The 21942-nt window shown below is 47.8% G+C and overlaps 1 protein-coding gene across 1 annotated transcript in view; it reads left to right on the top strand.

Annotated features, from left to right (window-relative positions):
• Nucleotides 1-11697: 11697 nt before the first annotated feature.
• The window catches only part of SLC5A9 (solute carrier family 5 member 9), a 26789-nt gene continuing 16544 nt past the window's right edge, over nt 11698-21942 (top strand). The window contains exons 1-7 of the mRNA XM_008640847.2: nt 11698-11931; nt 12618-12689; nt 15146-15250; nt 17078-17242; nt 19730-19835; nt 20408-20488; nt 21272-21477. Coding sequence (XP_008639069.2) covers nt 11803-11931; nt 12618-12689; nt 15146-15250; nt 17078-17242; nt 19730-19835; nt 20408-20488; nt 21272-21477 — 864 coding nt within the window. The 5' untranslated portion in view covers nt 11698-11802. The remainder of the gene's footprint in view (nt 11932-12617; nt 12690-15145; nt 15251-17077; nt 17243-19729; nt 19836-20407; nt 20489-21271; nt 21478-21942) is intronic.

The following is a 21942-nucleotide window of genomic DNA, read 5'->3' as shown; positions in this document are numbered from 1 at the left end:
CACACATTATGGGGAAGTCTGGGCCGCAGCAATGGAAAACTCCTTGTGAGACAGAGGTCTTTCCCCTGCAGCCCTCACTCTGGAGGTGCTATGCACGGCTTGCCCAGTTCCACCAGTGTGTCACCAGGCACATGAGAACAAATAGACCACTTCAGCTGGGTCTCCCTGAGATTACCCTGGGAGTTCTTCCCCTTTCGTTCTGTTTTCTGGAAGTGGGGCAGCTTAGCCTGGAAAGGGTTGCATCAAGCAAATTGATATAGGAAAGAAGAGAGGAAGGAAGGAAGGAAGGAAGGAAGGAAGGAAGTAAGGAAGGAAGGAAGGAAGAAAGGAAGGAAGGAAGGAAACAAAGAAAAAAGAAAAGAAAAGAAAAGAAGAAAAGAAAAGAAAAGAAAAGAAAAGAAAAGAAAAGAAAAGAAAAGAAAAGAAAAGAAAAGAAAAGAAAAGAAAAGAAAAGAAAAGAAAAGAAAAAAGAAAGAAAGAAAGAGAAAGAAGAAAATGAAAAGGAAATGGAAAAGAAAAAAAAAAACATTAAAAGAAGGAGAAAAAAGCAAGCATGCATTTCTGATGACAGCTGCACAAACGTGCCTTATTCTGGCAGATCTCTCAATTAAAATCAAGCCACCCTAATTTAAGGGGAAAATAAACACAGGCCTTATGTTATGTGCTTTGCTTTCAAAAGGAATCAGCCTGAGGAGAGGCAGCAGGGCCCTGAGCTGGGGATGGCTGGTTCTGAGGGGGAGGCAGGTCCTGCTGGCCCAGCTGCTGCCCCGGTGCTGAGGGGTCTGGGGCAGAGGAGCCCCCACCCTGCAGTGGTTCTGAGGGTGAGGGGAGGTGGCTGTCCCAGGTAGGTCTGGGGCACACACTTCAGTGCAGTGACCTCGGCTCCTTTTCAACTTAGTCCATATCAGCCAGAGGCCACGAGGGACAGACTGAACAGTCTGCCCTGACACTGTCCCGTAGGGTGAAGAATTAGGAAGTTCAAGGCACAGCCATGTATTCTCATGTTTTTGTTCTCCCACACTTCTGAGTAAAAATGAGGACACTTCCTTTGCACACAGCTATTCTAAAACTGCTGGAGAACAGCATGAGGGGCTGCTTTCTGAGCGAGCAGGCTGGGTGCCACTCACAGGGAATCCACACCGTCACTGCCATGCTCTGCTCTGCTGCAGTGCTCCTGTACTCTCCACGATGGGAAAGATGAGCCCTCCCATAACTGCACAATGCCTACATCCCTACCTGGGAATAGCAAAACCTGCTGAAAAACCTGTGTGTCCTTCTGCTGTTGCCTTTTTTTCCTCTTCTCACTGTATTCATGATGAAATAAAGAATCACCATCCACCTCTGGATAAGAAATAGCTGAAATCAAATGGGTTAGCAGAGTTCCCACTGTGTCTCCCAAGTTTTTCTTATAAATTTATTTATGGAACAGTAGACATGCTCTGTGCCACATAGCAACCAGATAACATGGTGTAGGCAAACCTCTACAATTAATTCTGGGGCTCTTGTAGACCTGTCCCAGCCAGGTATGGCTTCAGGCTGCACAGGGGAACTGCTACTGGGTTGGGATGGAAGAAACAAAAAACCACCAGCACAGGGATGGGGAATTGTCAAAGGGTCACTTGCCCAGGCTGGACATCTAAAATGCTCATTTGCTGCACAGAAGGGATCTGCCAGAAGTTTCAGGGGAGAAACAAAGGAAGAATTTAAAGACAACAGGAAAAAACTGGAAACTCTTCAGCATAAGCTCTCATGGATTTGGGTCTGGATTGCAGAGGTTCAAGAGATCAAAGCAGCAGCAACCAGAAGGGGCAAACCAGAGACAGCACGCAGATAAAAGAAGAGATGAAAGCCAAAGAAAGCTTGGACAGGAGGCTGACATTGGTAAATGAGGAACTGGGGCTGGATTAAATGGGTAGTGCCTGATGCATTGTCTAGTCCCTTTTTTGGCTCCATTGGCTTCTGCAGAGCTGAAACTTTGGGGGTTGGGGGCAGGGGGAATGGGAAAAAAAATGCTATTTTCATTTTCTGTCCTTGCCAAGAAAAGCTTCTGTGTGTGAATAATCTCTGTGCTGCCTGTGGAAGGAGCCCGTGCAAAGAGCTAGGACAGCAAGGATCCTCCTGGGGGTAAAAGCTGCTCAGGGGGTCAGTGCAACCCAAACTAAGCACAGGCTGCCCAGAAGTCACCCTGGTGGGACACACCTTTGTCCTACATGTTTGACCAGGGATCCAGAGGATGCACAGGACTTTCTTACACCTCGGGATCAGATGTGGATCTGGCCCTCAGACCACAAGGGACTTTTTTAAGCTGGGGGGTATTTTTTGAAGTTTGGTATATTTTAATACAAAGCATTCCTGTTGCCTGGCCTGAAAGGGTAACACAAGCAGGTGCATTAACAGAGCCCATCTTGGCTTCTTGTGGAAGAAGCAATTATTTAATCAGTGCATGAGGGATTGGGTGGATCCTCTCACTTTTGCAGCTCCACAAAACCAGCTCCTCTGGGTGAGCAGGTGGAGATGATTCCTTCTCACAGTTGCCTTCTTTGAGAAACCCCATCTGGGCCATCAGCTGAGGGGAGGAGGAAGGAGGATAGAGCAGAGAAGAAGGACATGCCAGAAGAAGATGTGAAGTTGGAGCAGGGGTTGTGCCACGGCATAGTGAGTGAGTCCTGTTGCAGGACTGACTGTGGTAGAGGGAGGGACATTTATGAGCAGTGGGAGCTGAAGAGGAAAGGAGCAAGAAAGGATAACAGGGTACTGCTCATTTCTGGGGAACTGCTGCAGTGACGGGTTGTGGGTGAGGCTTTGGTGTGGAGGGAGAACAGGGATTGCTTCTGTCCTCTGAGTTACTCTGCCTAAAATGCATTTGAGGGCTGGCTGGGACCTGCATGAGCAAGTCTGTGGTGGGATTGGGTTAGAAAATGACATCTAAATGATTCTGTGGCTTGAGAGGTTGAGCCTGGGGTGAAGGGAGGAGAGTTGTGGCCTGTGAATTGGTAGATCTTTTCATTCTGTTTCCAGTGCCTGGAAGGATAAGCGCCGTGTCTTTTCCCCCATCTCCTCTCTGTCCTTGCTGGGGCTTCTTGTGCATCCCCCCCAGCTCGGGGTGAAAAGCGGGAAGGTCCCATCCCTGCTAGGTGGTGAGACCGTGTCTGTGCCAAGGTCGCCCAGGATTTACTGGCTGTGCCTGCAATAGCTGAGAACGCCCAAATTCCCCTCCGCGATCTCCAGCTGCCATCTGCTGGTAACTGCGCCCACGGAGCCGGCTTCCAGCGTCAGCCGGGGAGAAGCAGGGCTCAGGAGATGGCAAAGAGCTCAGCTAGAGGGACCCCGCTTCAAGGTGCGCGGGGGGAGTCAATCCCCTTCTAGCAGAACGCTGAAGGACGAGCAGGGTTTAAGTGCTGCAGTAAGCTTGATGATTTATTGGAGACTAATTTTTTTCTCTAGAGAGATATTAAACCTGCCTTGGGGAGGCGGGGAAGAGGTGGGAAACAATCTGTTAAAGTATATTTCTGCTGCTTTCTGCTCAGTTAGGCACAGAAAAGCAAGTTAACAAAAAGTGAAAGAGGTTACTGAGAGCTTGTCTTTGACTAGTGGGCTTTGGGAGTTGTTTTGGTTTGTTTTAATTGAATTGTGCAACTTCAGAACTGTTCTGCTGCATATTTACCAATAAAAATATGAGTCAGGTCTTAGGTCTATCACAAGAATACTGGCTGAGCACATGGCCCAGGCAGTGCCAGGCCCTGTGATACCATTCCTTCCTTCCCTGCATGTAGGAATCTTGTAGGTGGGAGGAGAAAAGCCACAGATACCCCCGGGAGTGATCTGAGGAATTTGTTTCCCCGGATTTGGAAGGGGCATTTCCTGGGGTGATCACACAGAGGAGTTTGCAAGGGTCTGTTGGTCCGTGTGAGCATCACAACCCAGTGGGTGCCTTGGTTAACACCGACTACATGTGGTAGAGAACTGATAGTTTTAAATATATGAAGTCCTTACAAGATTTTTGAAAATAAATTATGGATCAGAAGAGAAAGATTCTAAAAGTCCCACCACAAAGGAAAAATTAAAATGAGAGCTTAAGCCTCATTAGCCAGGAGAGAATCCACAGCAGCAGTGTGCTCTGACCATCACAGTGGACGGGTGAGACCTCACACCTTTCTCTGACACCAGAGCCTCCTACACCACCATGTGCATCCAAAACAAAAGCTGTTTTCATCAGTTTAATTGCTCATTGAAGACCTTGTTTCTTGGGGCCCTCTTGGAAAGCCACCCTCGGAGCTGCAGCTTGGAAGGCTGCACATTTCAGAGCAGAGGCTTTGCCAGGAGAGCGGGGGTGTGTAAGAGTGGAGAGGGGCCTCAGCTGAGTGCCAGCATTGGCAATTCTCCTGTGAAACTGGTGAGGTTTATTGTTTTCCCCGAAGTCCTAGTTTCTGCAGTCATGGGAGTGCAGTAAACTTCCCAAATTTCGTGCATATATGAGACTTGCTGCTCGAACTCATGATGGAGAAAAGTATAAAAATGCACCCTCTGGGAACAGAAACCAGAAAGAACAAAAACCTCTACTGCTGGAAAAAAAAAAAAGTCCTCATCATATCTAAGCCAATATCATTCAATTTTGGCCCCCATCTCAAGAATTTTTAAGGCTTGGAGTTGGCAGTTATGAAGATTCACTGATGCTTCGGCCAAGAACAAGGGCATTATTTCCTGTGTCCTGGCCAATGTCCCAAACTGTATGATTCCCATTCCATGTACTCCAAATCCTCCCTGGAAATTGAGGTCTGCAGGGGGGAATCTTTATCACATTTTGTCCTTAACTTCTCTAGGGCATCACGAAACATCAGCATCCTCCCACGCTAAGTTTCATCACACTGTGTGAGTTGATGGCAGTAGTTTATCAAGTCTAATGTATTCCTCAGGATATGAGCTGCTCAACTATGGTATAGGAATAAAAAAAGTCATTGTTGTTATTATTATTATCATGGTGAAGATTAGCATTGGGGATGTTGCTGGAGAATGTCACAGTCTTTCTGTCTCTTAACAATTATTTTTCTTTTTGGTAGTGCAGCTAGGTTTGAAGCAGGACCAAAGAGGCCTTTTACTTTTATTTTGGTTTTGTTTTAAGAAATCTCAGCCCTGGAGGGAGCTGTCATTTTGGGCTGCTGATTACTTGTGCAAGTTGACAGGGAGCAAGGCAGCTTTGTCTGTAGTGATCCCAAGTCCTTTCGCCTAATCAAGCCAACACTGCAGGCTCTGTGTGGAGGATGTGTAACCCTATCTCACTGCCTGACAACTCCTTCAGTTCCAGAATTTGTTTCCTCAGTCCCCACAAACTGCGGCAAGCCATTAAGTCTGATTTTACTACTTTTTCCTTTTCCCCCCCACCCCCTGGTTTCCTCCTCCTCTGTTCTCTCAGCAACCATTTTGTCTCAGCCTTCCTTTCTGGTTCTTTTCCTTAGGGATAGTAACTCTGAAGACTGTACTCACTTCCTATATATCCTTGACCCTCAGAGCTTTTCAACTTCTATTTTATCGACTAGTCAAAGGAAATTTAGCATCAATTCAAAAGTACTCTTTTCTACAAAAAAAAGTATCTTATCTGGCCAGTTTTCTTTGAAATGTGATTCAGCTAGAAATGGATTGACAGACTTTGTAAAAACCTGCTGAAGCTTAAAACGGGGTCTTGCATCTATAGGGTCTGACTCAAAGGCATGGATTTCCTTTCCAATTCCATGAGTCTGTAACACAGTGACTGGAGGGAAATGACAGTGAATTACAGCTGTCTTTTGTTGAGCCTGGATGTGAAAAGAAATTAGATGTGTTAATGGACCCCTCACTGGAGCAAGAGGAGCTGCTGTCCCTGATGCTCAAGGCTTCCTCCAAGGGAGCGTCAGCAGCTGGACTGTGCTGGCAGAGGAGCTTTCCCTGGGGCCCCATGCAGATGTGGGGAACAGACACCGAGTGAGGGAGCTGTGTATGAAGGAGGGAAAGAAGGAGCACAGGGCATCGTGGGGGAAACCTTGTAACTTTAATAAAAGCTCTGCAGAGATCTGGGACAAGGTCCCAGCTGGGAAGAAACCATTCCTTCATGCCTTCTGTTGGACTTCAGTATTTCTAGACAAGCAGGTTTGTACCAGACTTCACCTCCCGGTGAGACCAACCACCAAACCCCCAAACACTGACTAGTCTGTCACAAGGGAGAGTGCATTTATCCTGCCTCCCAACTTTAAAAAGAGGGATCTGATTCTTCTTTGCCATTTTTCTCCTGACATGAAGGAGAAGGATTTTTTAAATAGTCACCAAGCAGAGATGGATCAAGCTGCTGATACCTGTCTGAATTCACAGTTCCAAAACAGATGTTCACATCTGTGGTTTTGCCATGGGGCATTTTCTTTTGAAATCAGCCACAGAGTGAAAATTTAAATGCCTTGGATTGCTTTCTAGTTGTGTTTAGGGAGTGCTTTTTGCACAAATCAGAATCATTCAGCAAGGACTGTTTTCTTCCCCACTGTGTGAGCTGTAAAAGGATTGTGTGAGGTCATACTGGGAAACAGAGAGAGGTATCCTATTCCCTGCTCCACAGGAGCTTACCAGGTGATCATGCACCACCTTCAGTTTTACCACTCTTGTACTAAGTTCCCTGTGATTCTCAGACAATGGATTTCAGAACATCAAAGGAATCTGGTTGTTTCTGCAGTACCAAACACGCCTCTTGCAGGGCCTGGGAAGTGTTACCTCGCTTGCTTTGTGGAGCATTACTGTCCCAGCCACCATGAGTTGCTCCCCCATGGCTGTTGACATCTTCAGAGGGACCCAGAGAGGATCAAATGAACAAGCTCTTACTGCAACTCCTCCATCTCTTCTGCCTGTTGATCCATTATTACTGAGCCTGCATCTTGCTGGTGGTGCCAATGGCCACAGCCCACACCACCTTTACCGTGGAGCATCACCATGAACCTGCTAATTCACTGCTTGATCTTAGGGCTGATGTGATGTTCACTTCTTTGGTGTTTTTCAGACCATAATTTCATTTGTACGTCAAACCTGAGACATCTTTCCAGAAAAGCAATACCCAGAGTCCTAATACGAACTACAAAGACATCTCTTCATGTCTTAAATTCATTAAAAAATGCTCTCATAGAAAGATTTATTTCCAGGGTTTTTACCCAGAGTTCTGCATAGAGTTGGCAAAGACATTATGTAACAGCTAAATCTTCATTAGTTATATCTGTTTGCTTTGTGCCTTCATGACAATGATGAAAGCTGTAAATAAGTATATTGTCCCATCCTAACAAGGATAGCGTATCCATCAATAAGGACACTTACTCTGCTGAGATCTTTGCAAGGCTGTAGAGGGGAGTAAATTAAAGGGAGAACAACATCCTTCATCTAAAGTGTCCTTGTTCTGTCACTTAATGTTTTACCCTTGCTAATATTTTTCAAAGTCTGGCTGTTAGTCAAAACAGTCACTCAGTAAATGTGACATATTTTTTCCAGCCTAAGTCTGCTTGGTCTTAGAATGATTCTTCTAGGCATCCATTGCTGGAAGTGTGACCTGAAACTCCTGTGTCTTCTCACCTTAATTTCCCAGCAGTCACAGAAGTTTTGCAGTGGGATGCGTGGGGATGGAAGGGGCAATCAGAGGAGGTCGTTCAGCTGAACAGGGACGTGCAAACCCTTGTTTGGGGCAGCACATGAGTTGTCTGGGTAAAGGTAGCCAGGATGAGACTCCACTCTCAGTAGTGTCCACCTCAGCCTGGACTGACTGGTTGGTAACACCATGCTTAGGCTAAGGTGTCTCCTTTCACTAAACTGCCTTAACTTAGGTCCCACTTAGGTGCAGCAAAAGCTGTGTGGTAACTTGAAACGGCCCTGTGTGTCAGGCTGTCCTTGGTCCACAGGCAGATGCCAGGGTTATGGGTCCACAGTGCTCAGGCAGGAGCTCCAGGTGATCTCTGGGAGAGAGTGAGGAGGGGGTAAGAGATGGTCAGTGCCACTTGCTGGGAGAGATCCACGCTCCCAGCTCCCTGCCAAGGGAGCCCAAACATGGGAAGCACATCCTATGAGCCCACCTGTGCTGCGTGGCTGGAACCGAGTCCACACACCCTGCACAGGGAGCTCTGCCCATCCCCAGGATCAGAGAGGAGCAGTTTGCAGCACTCAGAGCTGGGAGCTTTCCCCTGATGTGACAGTGCTCCAAGCAGCCTGACAAGGTACCAAGGTTCCCACTGAAACCAGCACCTTCCCTGGCTCCTCTACGTGGCATTTTATCTATGCCTGAGCCCAGGTATCCCTGACTCACCTGGGTTAAACAAACAAACAAAAATAATGCAAGGAGTCTTGAAGTGATGGACTGGCTCCAGGTTTATAGGACAATCCAGGAGTGAAAATCAGAGTGTGGCCTGCAGAGGGAAGAAAAGAGCTGTGGTAGCACCACTGCACTTCCCGGGGGTCTGCTCTGCTTCCCGCTGCTCCTCTGGAGCAGGCTCCGAGCTGAATAGCTGCCTTTAAACATTAAATACGTTCAGAGCCCATTCATATCAAACCAAAATTAAACTGCTGGATTTCATTCAAGAGTCATTCCCCTGAGAAAGGGCTGAGAAGAAAATAATGGTTAGCTGAATGCCTCACCCATTCAGCACGCAGGAAAATTCCCTAGGAGGAAAGGTAAGGAGCGAGGCTGGGCTATTGCCTCACCTCATTGCATCGGTATCTGTGTATAAGCCGATTTCTCAACCCATTTAGAAATTCACTAATTGTCATTGGAACTATTTGCTGATGACAGTGAAGTAGCTTGGTAATGAAGAGGAAGTCCATTTATTCGTTAGCATTTGCGGAAATAATTGCCTGTCACTCCACCGAACATCCTTTGCCCCAGAAACACTTACTCTTCGGCACCTTTTTATTTTTTTCTGAGCTGCACACTTTGAAATGCCACTTACAATTTGCAGTCCCTGAAGGGCTCGTTCTCAGCCACTGTGACAGGAGTGAGGGTGAACACCCCACAAGGAGACGCTAAACGTCCTGTCACTTCTGCTGCAAGGAGAGGAGAGCGTATTAACTGTGCTGCAGGGTCTGGCTGCCTGGTTGCAGCTCCCATTCTGCTGAAACCATGGGTTTTACAGGGCTGCTGCAACTCTGCAGCCTGCCCCACACCTCTGCTGGGCATCACAGCAGGGCTGGGAGGAGCCATGGGTGCACGGCTCGTGACCATGGGTCTGTCTCTGACCAAGGAGACAAGGTGGCCCCAGCAACACCATGTGAGCTTCAGGGGCTGTCTTCTGTCCCCTGTTTGCTAGCCCTGCTCTCAGCCTTCACCAAGACAACAAAAAGACTGCATAAAGCCAGGAATGCACCAGGAAGCGAGCCCTGGGGGGAGGAGGAATGGTTTTTTGGAAGGCAGAGGAGTGATGTCTCAGGAGGGGAGGAATGGGGAGAAGATGGAGATCTGTATTCCTCAACTCTCTGTGCCAATTACCCCCCAAGAGCTGGCACCTGATCTTGCTGTGGGTGGCACCCCACAACAGCTTTGTCCCCTTGCCCATGAGCTCACCCCTCTCCATCATGCCCGGCACTTCCTCTGCCACTTCCACTGCTCCCACCAACACAGGTAACATAAACCAACTCATTCCTTCACTTTGGGCAAGCAGAATTCTGCATTGCCCTCATGGCCAAGAGGCTCTGAGCCCTCTGCCAGCTGGGGAGGGCGAGTTTGCTGCAGCAGGGAACCAGCCACATTTGAGGTGCCTTGCCAGGTCCCTGGAGAAAAGTGGGAGACGGAGTTTGCCACCCTCTGAATCAACAGAGATCTGCCAAATCGCACCTGCTGGGCTTATGCTGCTGACATATCTTTCACTCCAAGGGCTGCATGTTTATTTGTCAGCTGTGATGAATTTTTATTGTTTCCTGGGTGTGTGAATTCCCACATCCATTCCCAGGGCAAGGAGCACCGCATCTCCAGGGGGTGAACGGCCACCAGTGTTGACTTAGCAGTGCATGGAGCAGGAGGTAAGCGCTGTCCTGCTGATGGGACCCAGCGGGGCCCTGCACTGTGCACCTGCTTCTTGCCTGGGGCTGCTGCAGCAGGGCTGGGAGCCAGGGGAGCCACGTAGCAGCAGGATGTGTCATCCCCTGGGCTGTGGGCAGGGACAGTGGTCACGTCCCCAGGGAGGAATACACCTCTGCAGCTTGTCCTGGGAACAACGGGGAGCAGAGCAACTCCTGCCTGGACAGGATTGGGCAGCGAGAGAAGGACTGCCACAAATGCACTCAAGGTATGGCCCATGTTTGAGGTGCAGCTGCTGCAATCCTGCCCAGCAATTGGGCTGGCCACTGCAGTTTGGTGTGATCCAGGCTGGGTAATAACACCTGACAACATCCTGCTGCCATAAGCCTGTGTCATTCTAGTATGTCCAGTGGACTCGTGTTAGCTCATGGCTGTTGGGAATGGCTTACTGGTTATATTTACAGCCCCAGGGTGAAAGCTTTCAAGTGTTTCCAAGTGTTAATTGCTGCAGATACAGCACCATGGGAAGGAGGGGTGAAGGGCTGGGTAAAGGCAGGTACTTGGGGTTGGGCTTCCCATGTAGAGGAGGATTCCTGGTTTGGGAAGACTGGAGACACTGGCTGTATTTGCTTCTTGGGCTGGTATTTAATACATTTTAGGATTAGGTGACTGTCTTTTGCTTTCAGGTGCTGAGGTGTTAAGAGGGAGAAGTGTGTGGGTGAGTGTAAATCAGCTCTGTGCAGGGAGAGCTGCCTGTTTGTACCTGGGGATTTAGGCTTCCAGATATTTAATTTCTGGTAACTGTACTTCAGCTTGTTGAAACATTTCAGTCTTGAAAAGCCTCTTGTGGATAATGAGCCTGCAGGGAGGCACCGCTCCCAGGGAGCCTCAGACTGGGGAGCAGGGGTGGATGGGGGCCTCGTGTTAGCAGTGCAATTAATGAGCGAGTAGGTAGCCAGCATTTGCAAGAAAGCTCTGGGAGAGAGGGGAATAAAACAAAGTGAGAGAGAGGTTTTGTTGCCTCCCTTGAAACCAAGATCAAGCAAAGCTTACCTGAGTTTTAAATGTCCCATGTGATATGTCATGGGGTGAGGGACCACGGATGGTGGAGTTTGGGGGATGTAGGAGATGGTTCTGCTTTGAGGTCTGGAGTCTGCCTGGAGAAGGCTCTGGAGTGGCTCTGCCAGCCCCAGTAGGAACCTTTTGTGATCCTCCCAAAGCTGCCCCAACAAAGGAGCAAAGGTGTGGTGTGACCCATTCTCTGTGCCCTGGTTCAGGGGGCTGGTGCTGGAGGGTGCCCCCCTTGTCTGCAAACCAGGATGAGAAATGTCCCTGCTGCACTGAGGAGCTGGGTTCAGAGTTTGATGTGTGACAGGGTCCAGCCCCCTCCTCCTTCCTGCCCACGTCCTGGGACACAAGGTTCCTACTGGGGCTGGCAGAGCCATTCCAGAGCTGGCTGTGGGGCACAAGCCTCCTCCAGGCAGACCCCAGACCTCAAAGGAGAACCATCTCCTACATCCCAGTGGGTGTCACCAGTGGATAAATGGACAGGAGAAAAGACCACTGGTAAATGGACACGAGGGGGAATGGGAGGAATCCTCACACCACAGAGCCGTGTGGTGGCCCCACTGATGAACCATGGACACCAAGCTCCTGCTGGCAAACGTTAGCCACCATCCTGCCTGGCTTCTGCTCCCCACTCACACCTTCTTCACCCTGTTAATTATTACAAGGGAAACAATGAAGGCCAATGTGCACCAAAGTCCAGCGTGAGTGAGAAAATAAGCAATTTGCTCACAGCCATGAGCCAGCCGACCACGGGCACCACGGAGCTGCCTGGGCTGCCAGGGGACACGGCAGCAGCCTTTGCAGTGGCAGACATCATCGTCGTGGTTCTGTACTTCGCCTTTGTCCTCGCTGTCGGGATATGGGTGAGTCCCTGAGGGGGCCGGGGTAGGGTCTGCCTGAGCCAGAGGGGCCTTGCTGCTTCCTGGACCCCTTCTGGGTACAAAGGGGTTTGTCTGCAAATGGCATCCTCTGCACAACTTACTCAGGGCATATTGAGCAAATCTGGGGGGTGACAGGGATCCTTCTGTGAGCCCTCATACAGGGACAGCCATATGGGGACACCATATGGGAACAACCGTGGGATCATTCCCTGGAGGTTGTCCTGGGAATGATGCTCAACTCACATCGGGGTGTGGACAGGCAGGAGGCAAAAGAAAAGCCAGGGTTGTGCTGGAGAAGACTGAAATGGACCTTAAAAACTTCAGAAAGATTGTTGCTAATTATTTGTTCGTGTTGCTTGGCGAAGGCCTCTGTCACAGACACCTACTGCATTCTGCTTGGCTGAACTGCTTCTTCTTTCCCAGTTGGTACATTCGTGGAGAAGTCATCAAACAGGTACAAGCAGCTTCCTTCCAAAGCACGACTACCAGAAACCTGCACAAAGAGAGGCAGAAGCAGTGGGTGAAGCCTGGCATACTTAACAGATCCATAAAATTCTTTTGGAGCTGGTGCTGAGACCAGGCATTAAGGATTCTCCTGGCTTGGTCTGACTCAAGGGTGGCTGAATGGAGGAAAACACTTTTTCCTGTTCTTTTTCCTGTGCTTCCAGTCATCGATACGAGCGAGCCGGGGGACCATTGGAGGCTATTTTCTGGCTGGACGATCTATGACTTGGTGGCCTGTGAGTGAAATGCTTCCCTGGGTTCCTCATGGTTTGAAAGCAATTCCAGATGTAAGAGCAGGTCTGGTGAGGGGACCCAGTCATGACATGTGCTGGCTGTAGTCAGAGATGACGGGGACAGGTGAAGGATACATAAGGAACCATCCCACACATCTTTGCTGATGGGCTGCAGCTTGGAGCTGCCGGGCCAAAAGGGTAGCTCAGCATCTTCAGGGGTTTCCAACTCTCAGTTTCTCTGCTAAAGGCAGCAATAAAAATGTTCCCATTGATGGAAGTTAGGGAATGCTGGCTGCCTAGCTGGGTTTGAAACTTTTTGGCCTCAACTCACCACTGATGTTCCCAAGTTAAGAGAGCATTAGGTAATCTAGGAATGTGTCATCCAGTAAAAAGCATTTAGACACTGAATTTAAAATAATCTCAAATCTCAGGACTTTCTGAGCCCTTGCTATTTAGAGCAGAGTTGAGTTTATTGACTAATGATGTAAAGGATATAAAATTCAAACCACTGAAGTATAAATCTTCACTATGAAAGAAAAAATAATCTATTGAAGGTGCCTTTTCTTGGGAGTGAAAGGTATACATAAAGATAATTTAGAGTTTGAAAGGAATAAAAATCCACAGGAATAAAGATTCTTCTCAGCCGATGCCAGGCTCTAGAACCATATATCTCTCCAGTGAGTTGTGGGCAACAGAATGCACTTCTCTACCAAAACACAGTTTTTTTCTTTTCTTCCTTTGGCTGTGAGTTGCCCATAAATTCACTAGGCTAGATTTTCAGCCTCTTCCACAGAAGACACATACACCTCTCTAAAATCTGTCATTTCTTAAATGTTCTTTATACTTCTGTCTCAGGCAAGTGACATTTAATGGAAAAGCTTAGCTTGATGGTTTTGTCTAATTAGGAGGGGGAAAATTAAAAGATACTAAAATCGAATATTTTTTCCCTAACCTTGTTCTTTTAAACAAGATTTCTGGGTTTTTTTCTATTAAAAAAGCCCCCAAACAAACTCCAAAAATTTCTCACTGCTTTTGGCTCCAGCCACAGGTGGCTACAGAGGCTGTTGGATACAGGTCAGCTCTTGGCTCTTCTGAACCGTTTTAGGTTCAGAGCAACCTCTGATGCTGTTCACTTCCCAGATTTGTTTGTCAGAGCTGATTCCACCTCTGCAGCTCCCCTGCAGGCTCTGCTCCTTGTGGCCTTTGCCTTGAGTATGACCAACATTTTATTATTGTTTTTATGGGAGTGACAGGTTTCAACCTCAACTATGCCCTGATATTAAATTGCTGCACCTCTGCAATGTATCTTCTGTATTTCTGTGTCTGATCTACATATCAGGAAAACTGCTCACATTTCTTGAGAGCACGGGTTGCAAAGTCCTGTTGCAGCAGCTTCTTTAATCAAGAGTTTTCTCCAACAGGCAAGAAGGCAGAGGCAGTGTGGGTGTTGATGTCATCCTAATGTTTTTCCTTGCCCAAAGGTGAGAAGCAGAGCAGCTTCCACCATTCTTTGTTTCACATGAGGCAGCAATAAGGAGAGAAAAGCTCCTCGTAGGTGGTGTACCTAAAAGCAAACTGTAGGATGAAAGGGCTTGACTTGTCCCTTGGGTGGTTTTGTATTTGACCCTGAGACAGGTTTGATGTTGGCATGCAGAAAGGAGGTGAGGCTTTGTGCCAGTAAAAGCAGTTATTAAGTCAGATAGCCTTTGCCCTGTTTAAAGAGCCTTGGAGCTCTTCCAATTAGGGTGTCAATGAGCCATGGCAGGGATGGCCTACCCTGCCCACAGCCTGCAGTTAAAGCTAACCTGAAGCAAGAGCATTTTCCAGCCTGCTGCAGAGCTCCATAGCTTTGAACCTACCTTAGACACTAAGCACAAAGACCTGCGTGCTCCTAGCACGTCCATGCTGCGGTTCAGGAATCTCCTCCCTCAGCAGGAGCTCCAGGAGAGCACTCCTGTCACCATGGCTGTGTGAACCCACAGCACACATGTTCAGAGCAAGACTCAAAAGAGGCTGTCAGCAAGACATGGGGAGGTAGAGCAGGGGTCAGCAGGGTCAGAGATGGCACCTTGCTGACTGATTAACAAGGGAATGGAGAAATCTGTCACGTTTCATGGACACTGAGGAATCTGTGGTGTCACCAGGCTCCCCTCCCTCTGCTGTGCCTCTGTAACAGGTGTGCTTCTCAGGAGAACCGCTGGCAAAGTGAGCCCTGATTCTGAGATTAAGCTTTGCACTGGAGTGGGGGCAGTGGAAGGCAGCAGGAACATGCTTTAAGATATAAAAATGTAGGGGTTTTGAGAGGTGAAGGAAAACTCAACTCCCCATTAGCACCCAGCTGCCTAATTACAAGGAGATGAGATCCTGGGGAAAGAGAGCTCCTGAGGAAAACACTTGGACTGATACAGAAGTTGCTCAAAGTGACTTTCTCAGTTTTATCCCTGTGCCCTGTGTTTCAGATTGGAGCATCCCTGATGTCGAGCAACGTGGGCAGCGGTTTATTCATCGGCCTGGCGGGCACTGGAGCAGCTGGGGGCCTTGCTGTTGGGGGCTTTGAGTGGAATGTAAGAGTCAGTTCTGCTGTCAACTAAGCATGTCACTGTTTACAAAGGGACTGGGGTTTCTCTCCCAAATCAGGTATTTAACAGTATCAGCAGCAACAAGTGCTCAACTCTCAAGAGAGAAGCCTCCAGACATTCTGACAGCCTTGGAAACATGAGATCTTTATTTTAGTTTAAGTGGAATTCACTAGAATTATTAGCTCTTTGACCTTCTCAGTGGTACATGGCCTTATTTTTAAGCTTTAGTCTGCACTCATGAAGATTAAAATAAAAGATAATGCTGGAAATGTGCTTGGATAATCACAGGATTCTGGGTACAGGGAGTTAAAAAAAAGGCAAAAAGAAGCAGCGTCCTCTATTCAGTGTAAATCCATGAGAATCAGCAACACTCTCTTCAGCTGGCAGCTGCCAAAATGTGTCATCTCTGGGGTGAACATCTGTGTGTGAAGGCAGGTCTCATTCTGCCCTGTTGAAGTGGCCTGGAAAATTGCCACTGACACCACACAGAGCATGAAAAGCAGGCCCTTGGTGTGTGATGCTAATGAAATTTCTCAGCTGATGAGGAGTGGGATTAGTGCCAGCCTCAGAAGAAGCATCATGCACCTAACTCTGAGTCTCTTGCCTACCTCAGCAGAGTGTTAATAGTGCCGGGTACTTGCCAAGCACAGGCAGGGCCCACCAAAAGCTCTTTCCTGGGGTATGTATTCACTGCACGGTTTTTTTCTAGACCATTAAGGTCACCTTTAAATCCTTGGAGAAGAAAACAGAGAGTGTGTTCAGCCTAGTGCATGTAGGACATAACAATATTGCTGTAGCTAAAGGAAATCTATTCAAGTCACTTTAGAAGCTCATGAAGACAAGATGGTGTTTCAGGGCAAATCCAGCTTCATGAGTTCAGATTAATTTATTTCAGATTGGAAAGAGAACTTAGATATGCCATTACTCTCTCCCTTTGCCATGGGACATCGCTCAGCTGGAGGGATCATATGAGCGTCTTTCACCACAGCCAGTCTCTGCCACTGCAGGAGCCACGGCTGTTCTCCTCAATCAGTCACAATCTCTGCTCACAGGAATCAGTTTCTTTTCTGAAAACTTGAATAACTGATCAAAATAAATGTAATGATGAAAGATAATGGCCTGAGACAACCAGGAGGTGAGGTTTGATAATCCAATGGCTTTCATTTACCTTTAAGTTCTCCTGTTTGGGCTTTTTCTGGGAATTGGAGAAAAAATACACGATGGGAAATGCCTTTGCACTTTCCAGAAGACTCTTCACCTGTGGCAAAGCAACTAAAGTGCCTCTTTATCTACCAGTGACAGGAGCACATCTGTGCCAGCCTGCAAGGAGAACATCCCAGCAGAGTCTTGCTGTTGCTTATTTTTATGCTCTGCAGGGACAGTCTGCTGCCTCAGCCTCATCACTTGCTAATCAAGCAACAAACAGATGCTCCCATCCTGCTCTGAATCCCTTAACTCTTCACTGCCACAGCATCAGTGGTTTCAGAGGCCAACAAACACCCTACCATCTTTCAGAGAACTAGAGCAACAGAATACATCACCTTGCTCAAAAGACCAGGGAATGGAATAGGATGTGACACCCATGACAGAGAAACGCAGGGCTCAGGAGGAGAACTTCAAAATATTCTAATTGAATTGTAATAATTCCGCCAGCTGCTGGCTCATCTTCTGAGCAGGGAGAAAAAGTCAGTCTGCTTCTCAAACACATTGCATGGCACTGTACCTTTCTGCTTTCTTAAGATGGCCACTGAGAGAACAGGAGAAAAAGCAGTTCCCTTGTGTTGAATCCTGTGCCTTTATTCTCTTTAACAGGCCACCTGGGCACTGCTGGCTCTCGGCTGGATCTTTGTGCCTGTTTACATCGCAGCAGGAGTAGTCACCATGCCTGAGTACCTGCAGAAGAGGTTTGGAGGGCAGAGGATACAAATCTACATGTCCGTGCTGTCCCTGATTCTCTATATATTCACCAAGATATCCGTATGTATCCAACTGAACACAACCCTGTGTCTAGGGCCGGGATAGGGCATCCTGGTACAAGGCAGGGCTGCTCAGAGAGAACTCAGATGTCCTTGAAAGGACCAGCTCAGCTCCCAGGAACAGTAGCAGTGTGTTAGTGTGCTGCTCCTGCCTCTGTATTGATCATGGAGACCTTTCCTAAGAGAGAGACAGAGCCCTCATTAAACAGCAACGCACAGTGAGAACTTTACAGGGATGTGCAGCTAATTACTAAACAGTGTAAGTACCACAGGCTGTCTGCCTACTTCTCCTCTTCTATCACATCAAACTTTAGGCAACAGAGACAGAGGAAGGGCAGCACTACCCCATCTGAATATTTGGCTGGCTGCATCTTGTAGGGATGAAATTCTCTTAAATGATTGTAAACCTGCTGTTGTTCTTGTAGCTGAGTTTTCAGCATTAGGTATTTTATGGTTGTTCCTCTCTCTTTCTCTCACTTGTCTTACATAAAAAGGGTACAGTGAAAGGGAGGTAAGTTCTGGCTTAAGACAAAACTCAGTATCTTTTCTGAATTGCTTGTAGCATTGTACCCTGCTGGTAACCAAAAACCAGTGTAGCCTGCTGGGTATTTCCCTCTTTTAAATGCCATTCAGAAAGAAACAGAAGTTATGCTCAGATATTTACTACCTATGCCCTTGGAGGGAGAGGAGTGCATTTGAGAGTCCATTACAGGGACTGAAGATGTCAGTCCTTTGTCTCCAGCTGGTTATCCCAAGGTCAGTAGAAGCCAGTTTTCACTAGACACTGCTGAAGTATTCAGATGTCAAATTGCCTTGGGAGACACTGACTGGAGATAAGACACTCAAGTGGCTTCAAGGTCCTTCTCCTAGGCTTATTATGTCTCAGGTCCTGGGAGGGACATTAAGAGGAATTCCAGGCTGGGAGTGTGGGATAGATTTCCTCCTCTAATGGGCAGCTCTTGGTCATGTCACCCACTTCTGACACCTACTGCCTCCAGCTTGGCTCTGCGGGATCAAAGCATTGCCCCTGGTGGCAGAGTGAGTGAGGTCTTGCAAAGAGGCGCTTGAAACTTCTTTACCTGTGAGGGATAAATGGCAACTGTCTCCTGCAGCAGCCCACAGTGAGCACAGCCACACAGCCAAGGTATGAAGCACAGTTGTCTTTCAGAGTGACCTTCAGCAGAGCAGTATTTGCCAGTGCTTTTCAGAGCAGGACCCTGGCCCTCGTCACTGCTGTTTCATCTCAGTGGTTTCTCCTCTGTGCAGCCAATTCACGCGTGGCTGACGGATGTGGCTGGGGGAGTTTATGGCCATGACAGGTGCTTTCTATTAAGCAGAGCTATTGTTTGTGGAGAGCTCATTTAGTGGCTGGCTGGACAGCAGGCACTTGGTAACAAGAAGGATTTTTCTCCCTGTGCTTTCTGCCCAAACACAGGTTAACAACCAGGGCACTGCAGAGTCTTCTTGGCTTGCAAAGAAAACAGAGATCTCAATAAACAGTGTTGTCAGAGGACTGATCCGGCATGGCTACAGAGGTGGTTGTGTTTCCTGCTGGGAAGCCAAGCCCCAGAAAGGGCAGTGACTCCCGTGGTGCTCTGGCTGTGCCTGTTGTGTCTCAGGCTTGCAGAGGTCAGGGGTTGCACTGGCTCCTTGTTTTCAAGGTGCTCATTTCAGACACTGCAAACAGAATTCTTGTCCCGTCCCTTCTGTCTCCCTTGATAAAGGTCCTCACCTGTATCTCACCCCACACCAGATTTGCAGGTGTCCTTCTACCTGCTTTCCCAACCTAAACATCTCCCATATCACTGCCTGCAATTTTGAATGATGTTATCTGTGTAATTCCAGGTTTCACCAGGTTCTGGTGTCACTCTCTCTGCCAGAAGGTCCAAACAAAACAGAGCTGATGGGGGTTTCTGTATTTCTAGTGAGGTCCTCAGCAGGTCTAACCTGTTTTTCTGGAGCCACTCTAATATGCTGAACTGCACAAACAGAAAAGCCACCTGTTGACCTTCTCAGATAAACAAATCATGATACACGACATCAGTGACTCTTTAGGAGTCTTTCAAGAGGGAGTGTCTCTGGACCATGAGGCCATGAATATGGGCTCTGCTATCCAGGGATGTCTTCACAGTCACCAAAAGGAGCGACAGTTTCCACCAGTGCTTCTCTGTGCCAGGGAGGATTCTATGACATGAAGATGGACTTTATTTTGATGACTTTTTGGTCCCTTGGTGTAGCACCTTCATTTTCTCCCTCCCTCTCTCCCAGACCCTGAAAGCTCTGACCTGGAGGAAAGTTTTTCCTTACAGCAGAACAAGGTTCAGAGCCAACAGCCCCAACAGCTCTTCTCCTCCCCTTCCAGTTCACCTTCGTGGTGTCCTCCCCTGTCAATGCTTTCAGCCGCAGAGGGCTGCAGGCTGCTTTATTAGATTTCACTTGCACGAAGCACAACTAATGCCAGACTGCCCTTGGGGTTTTTTTATTCCAGACAGACATCTTTTCCGGAGCATTGTTCATCCAAATCTCTTTGGGCTGGAACCTCTACTTGTCCACTGTGGTCTTGCTAGCAGTGACTGCTGTCTACACCATAGCTGGTAAATAGCTGATTTTAAAGGACACATTATAAGCTGGAGCCTAGGATGTAAGTTTCCCTTTTCCTACAGAGCAGAAAGAGTATTCAGGTCCTGGTCTGAGGGAGAGATTGTCCCAGTTGCTGGTAGTACCTGCCCTGTCACTCCCAGCTGTTGGAGACCTTTAAGTCTCCCTCTCTCCCCTCTTGGCCCAAGGGAAAGTGGTATGGGGGTAACATCACAGCTTTAGAGGATTTTTTAACACTGCACAAGGCTCGTGGCTCCCTCTGTGCAGGGTGTTACCACTGCCCATATTTGCTATTTTGTTGCCTTTCTGCAAAATTAGCAACTTTAGCTGTTAAGTTACTGAACTACCTCCAAGTCCTCTCATGAACATGGAAAACCCTTCATGCCATTCGTCATGGGAGGGCTTGTCACAGCTGCGGGCTCCAGGGGGCCAGCTCAGTGCCAGCTTCTCCCAGTGGGTCTGTCCTGAAATCCCAGGGCTGGGGCTAGAGAAAGCTTTTTTCCAGGTGAGGTGCCTGTTTCCCTGTGCTTGGTGATGCACTGACTGCTGTCTCTGGTTCTCCTGGCAGGGGGTTTGACTGCTGTGATTTACACAGACGCGCTGCAGACCCTGATCATGGTGCTGGGAGCTTTGGTCCTCATGTTCATAGGTAAGGGGAACCTGCACTGGCACCACGCAGCAGTTTAGCGGTCCCAAGGCCACTAGACCTTAGCAGGGTGCCTCACTCTTTCATGTGTGGTGCAGAAATGAGTTTTAACCACTCACAGAAGTGGTGCCAGCACAAGTCTCATTCTCCAGCCATCATACTTGCTTCTTCCTTTGCACTAACAGTACGGAGGTGAGGCTCTGGGTAATTTCACCTTGCTGGAGTTGCCAAAGAGCTTTGGAGCACTGCATTCTCAGAGCCAAATTCAGCTCTCATTAAGCCCATGTCAATTCAGAGTAATACTGCTGACCTCCGCTGTTGACTTTTGGAGTTACTGTGGGTTCATGTGGGCATAACCGAGCGTTATAAAAAAATTAAGACCAACAAGGAAATGAACTTCATCAGTCTTTGTTTTAAGCCTTGTTGGCAAACAGAAATATCTAAACCACGTATCTCTTTTTTCATGTTGTACCTTTCTGCTCTAGCTCTTGGAGGATGTAAGTATACTTTACTATAAGTAAAGACTAGATGCTGATGACATTGCAGGGATTAGGATCATGGAGATTTTCCTGCATTGAACATCTTCCAGAATGTGTTGTTTAAACCACAAGGACTCTGGGCAAAATCCAGCTGCCTTCTGTAGAAACCTTGACTGCAAAAAGCAAGGGTGGAATGAAAAGTAAAGGAGATAAGAGGAAGATAAAAGAAAAGTAGTCACGAGACTCAGATAAGATCATAACTTTGCAAGATGCACCAGCCCTTAAATCACTGGCATTTTCTTTACAGGATTTGAAAAAGTTGGTTGGTATGAAGGACTTCAGGAGAAATACAGCACAGCAATACCAAAGATCACAGTCCCAAACACGACCTGCCATCTCCCACGTGCAGATGCCTTCCATTTGTTCAGGGATCCCATCACAGGAGACATTCCCTGGCCTGGCCTTATATTTGGTCTCTCTGTGCTGGCTCTTTGGTGCTGGTGCACTGACCAGGTAAATAAAATCTTTCCCTCAGCAGACAGACCACCACAGTGTTATTTTTAGTCCACTCTTCAGTCTGTGGTTCTGTGAGCTGAAAAATCCCTGTGCCTCAATATGCAGGAGTTGCTACCTTTTTTACTGGTCTAGACCAGAATGTCTCACTCCTTTCACCTTCTCAGCAAGCTGCTAATTTTATGCACTTCTTAGTGCAGTAAGAACAGGTTATTTTCATCCTTCTTTTTCCCACTGTGGGCTGGTGAGTACTGGGTATCTTCATGCAGTTATCATGACAAGGATATAAAAATGTGAATCTGGAGCTGGCTCTGCTGTGACCTTGAGTGACCTGCAGACAATATTTCTCCATTCATAGTCCCAGATGTCTTATGTCCCTTATTCCTTTCCAAGCTACAAACCAGGAAAGCTGCGTGTGTATCTCAAGACGCGGTGCTTCTGGACTTCCAGATGGGATAATTATAA

Source organism: Corvus brachyrhynchos, unplaced genomic scaffold, assembly GCF_000691975.1.
Source record: "Corvus brachyrhynchos isolate BGI_N302 unplaced genomic scaffold, ASM69197v1 scaffold48, whole genome shotgun sequence".
NCBI classification, from domain to species: Eukaryota; Metazoa; Chordata; class Aves; order Passeriformes; family Corvidae; genus Corvus; species Corvus brachyrhynchos.
The sequence above is the reverse complement of the archived record's forward strand: the minus strand, read 5'-3'. Positions and strand labels throughout refer to the sequence as shown.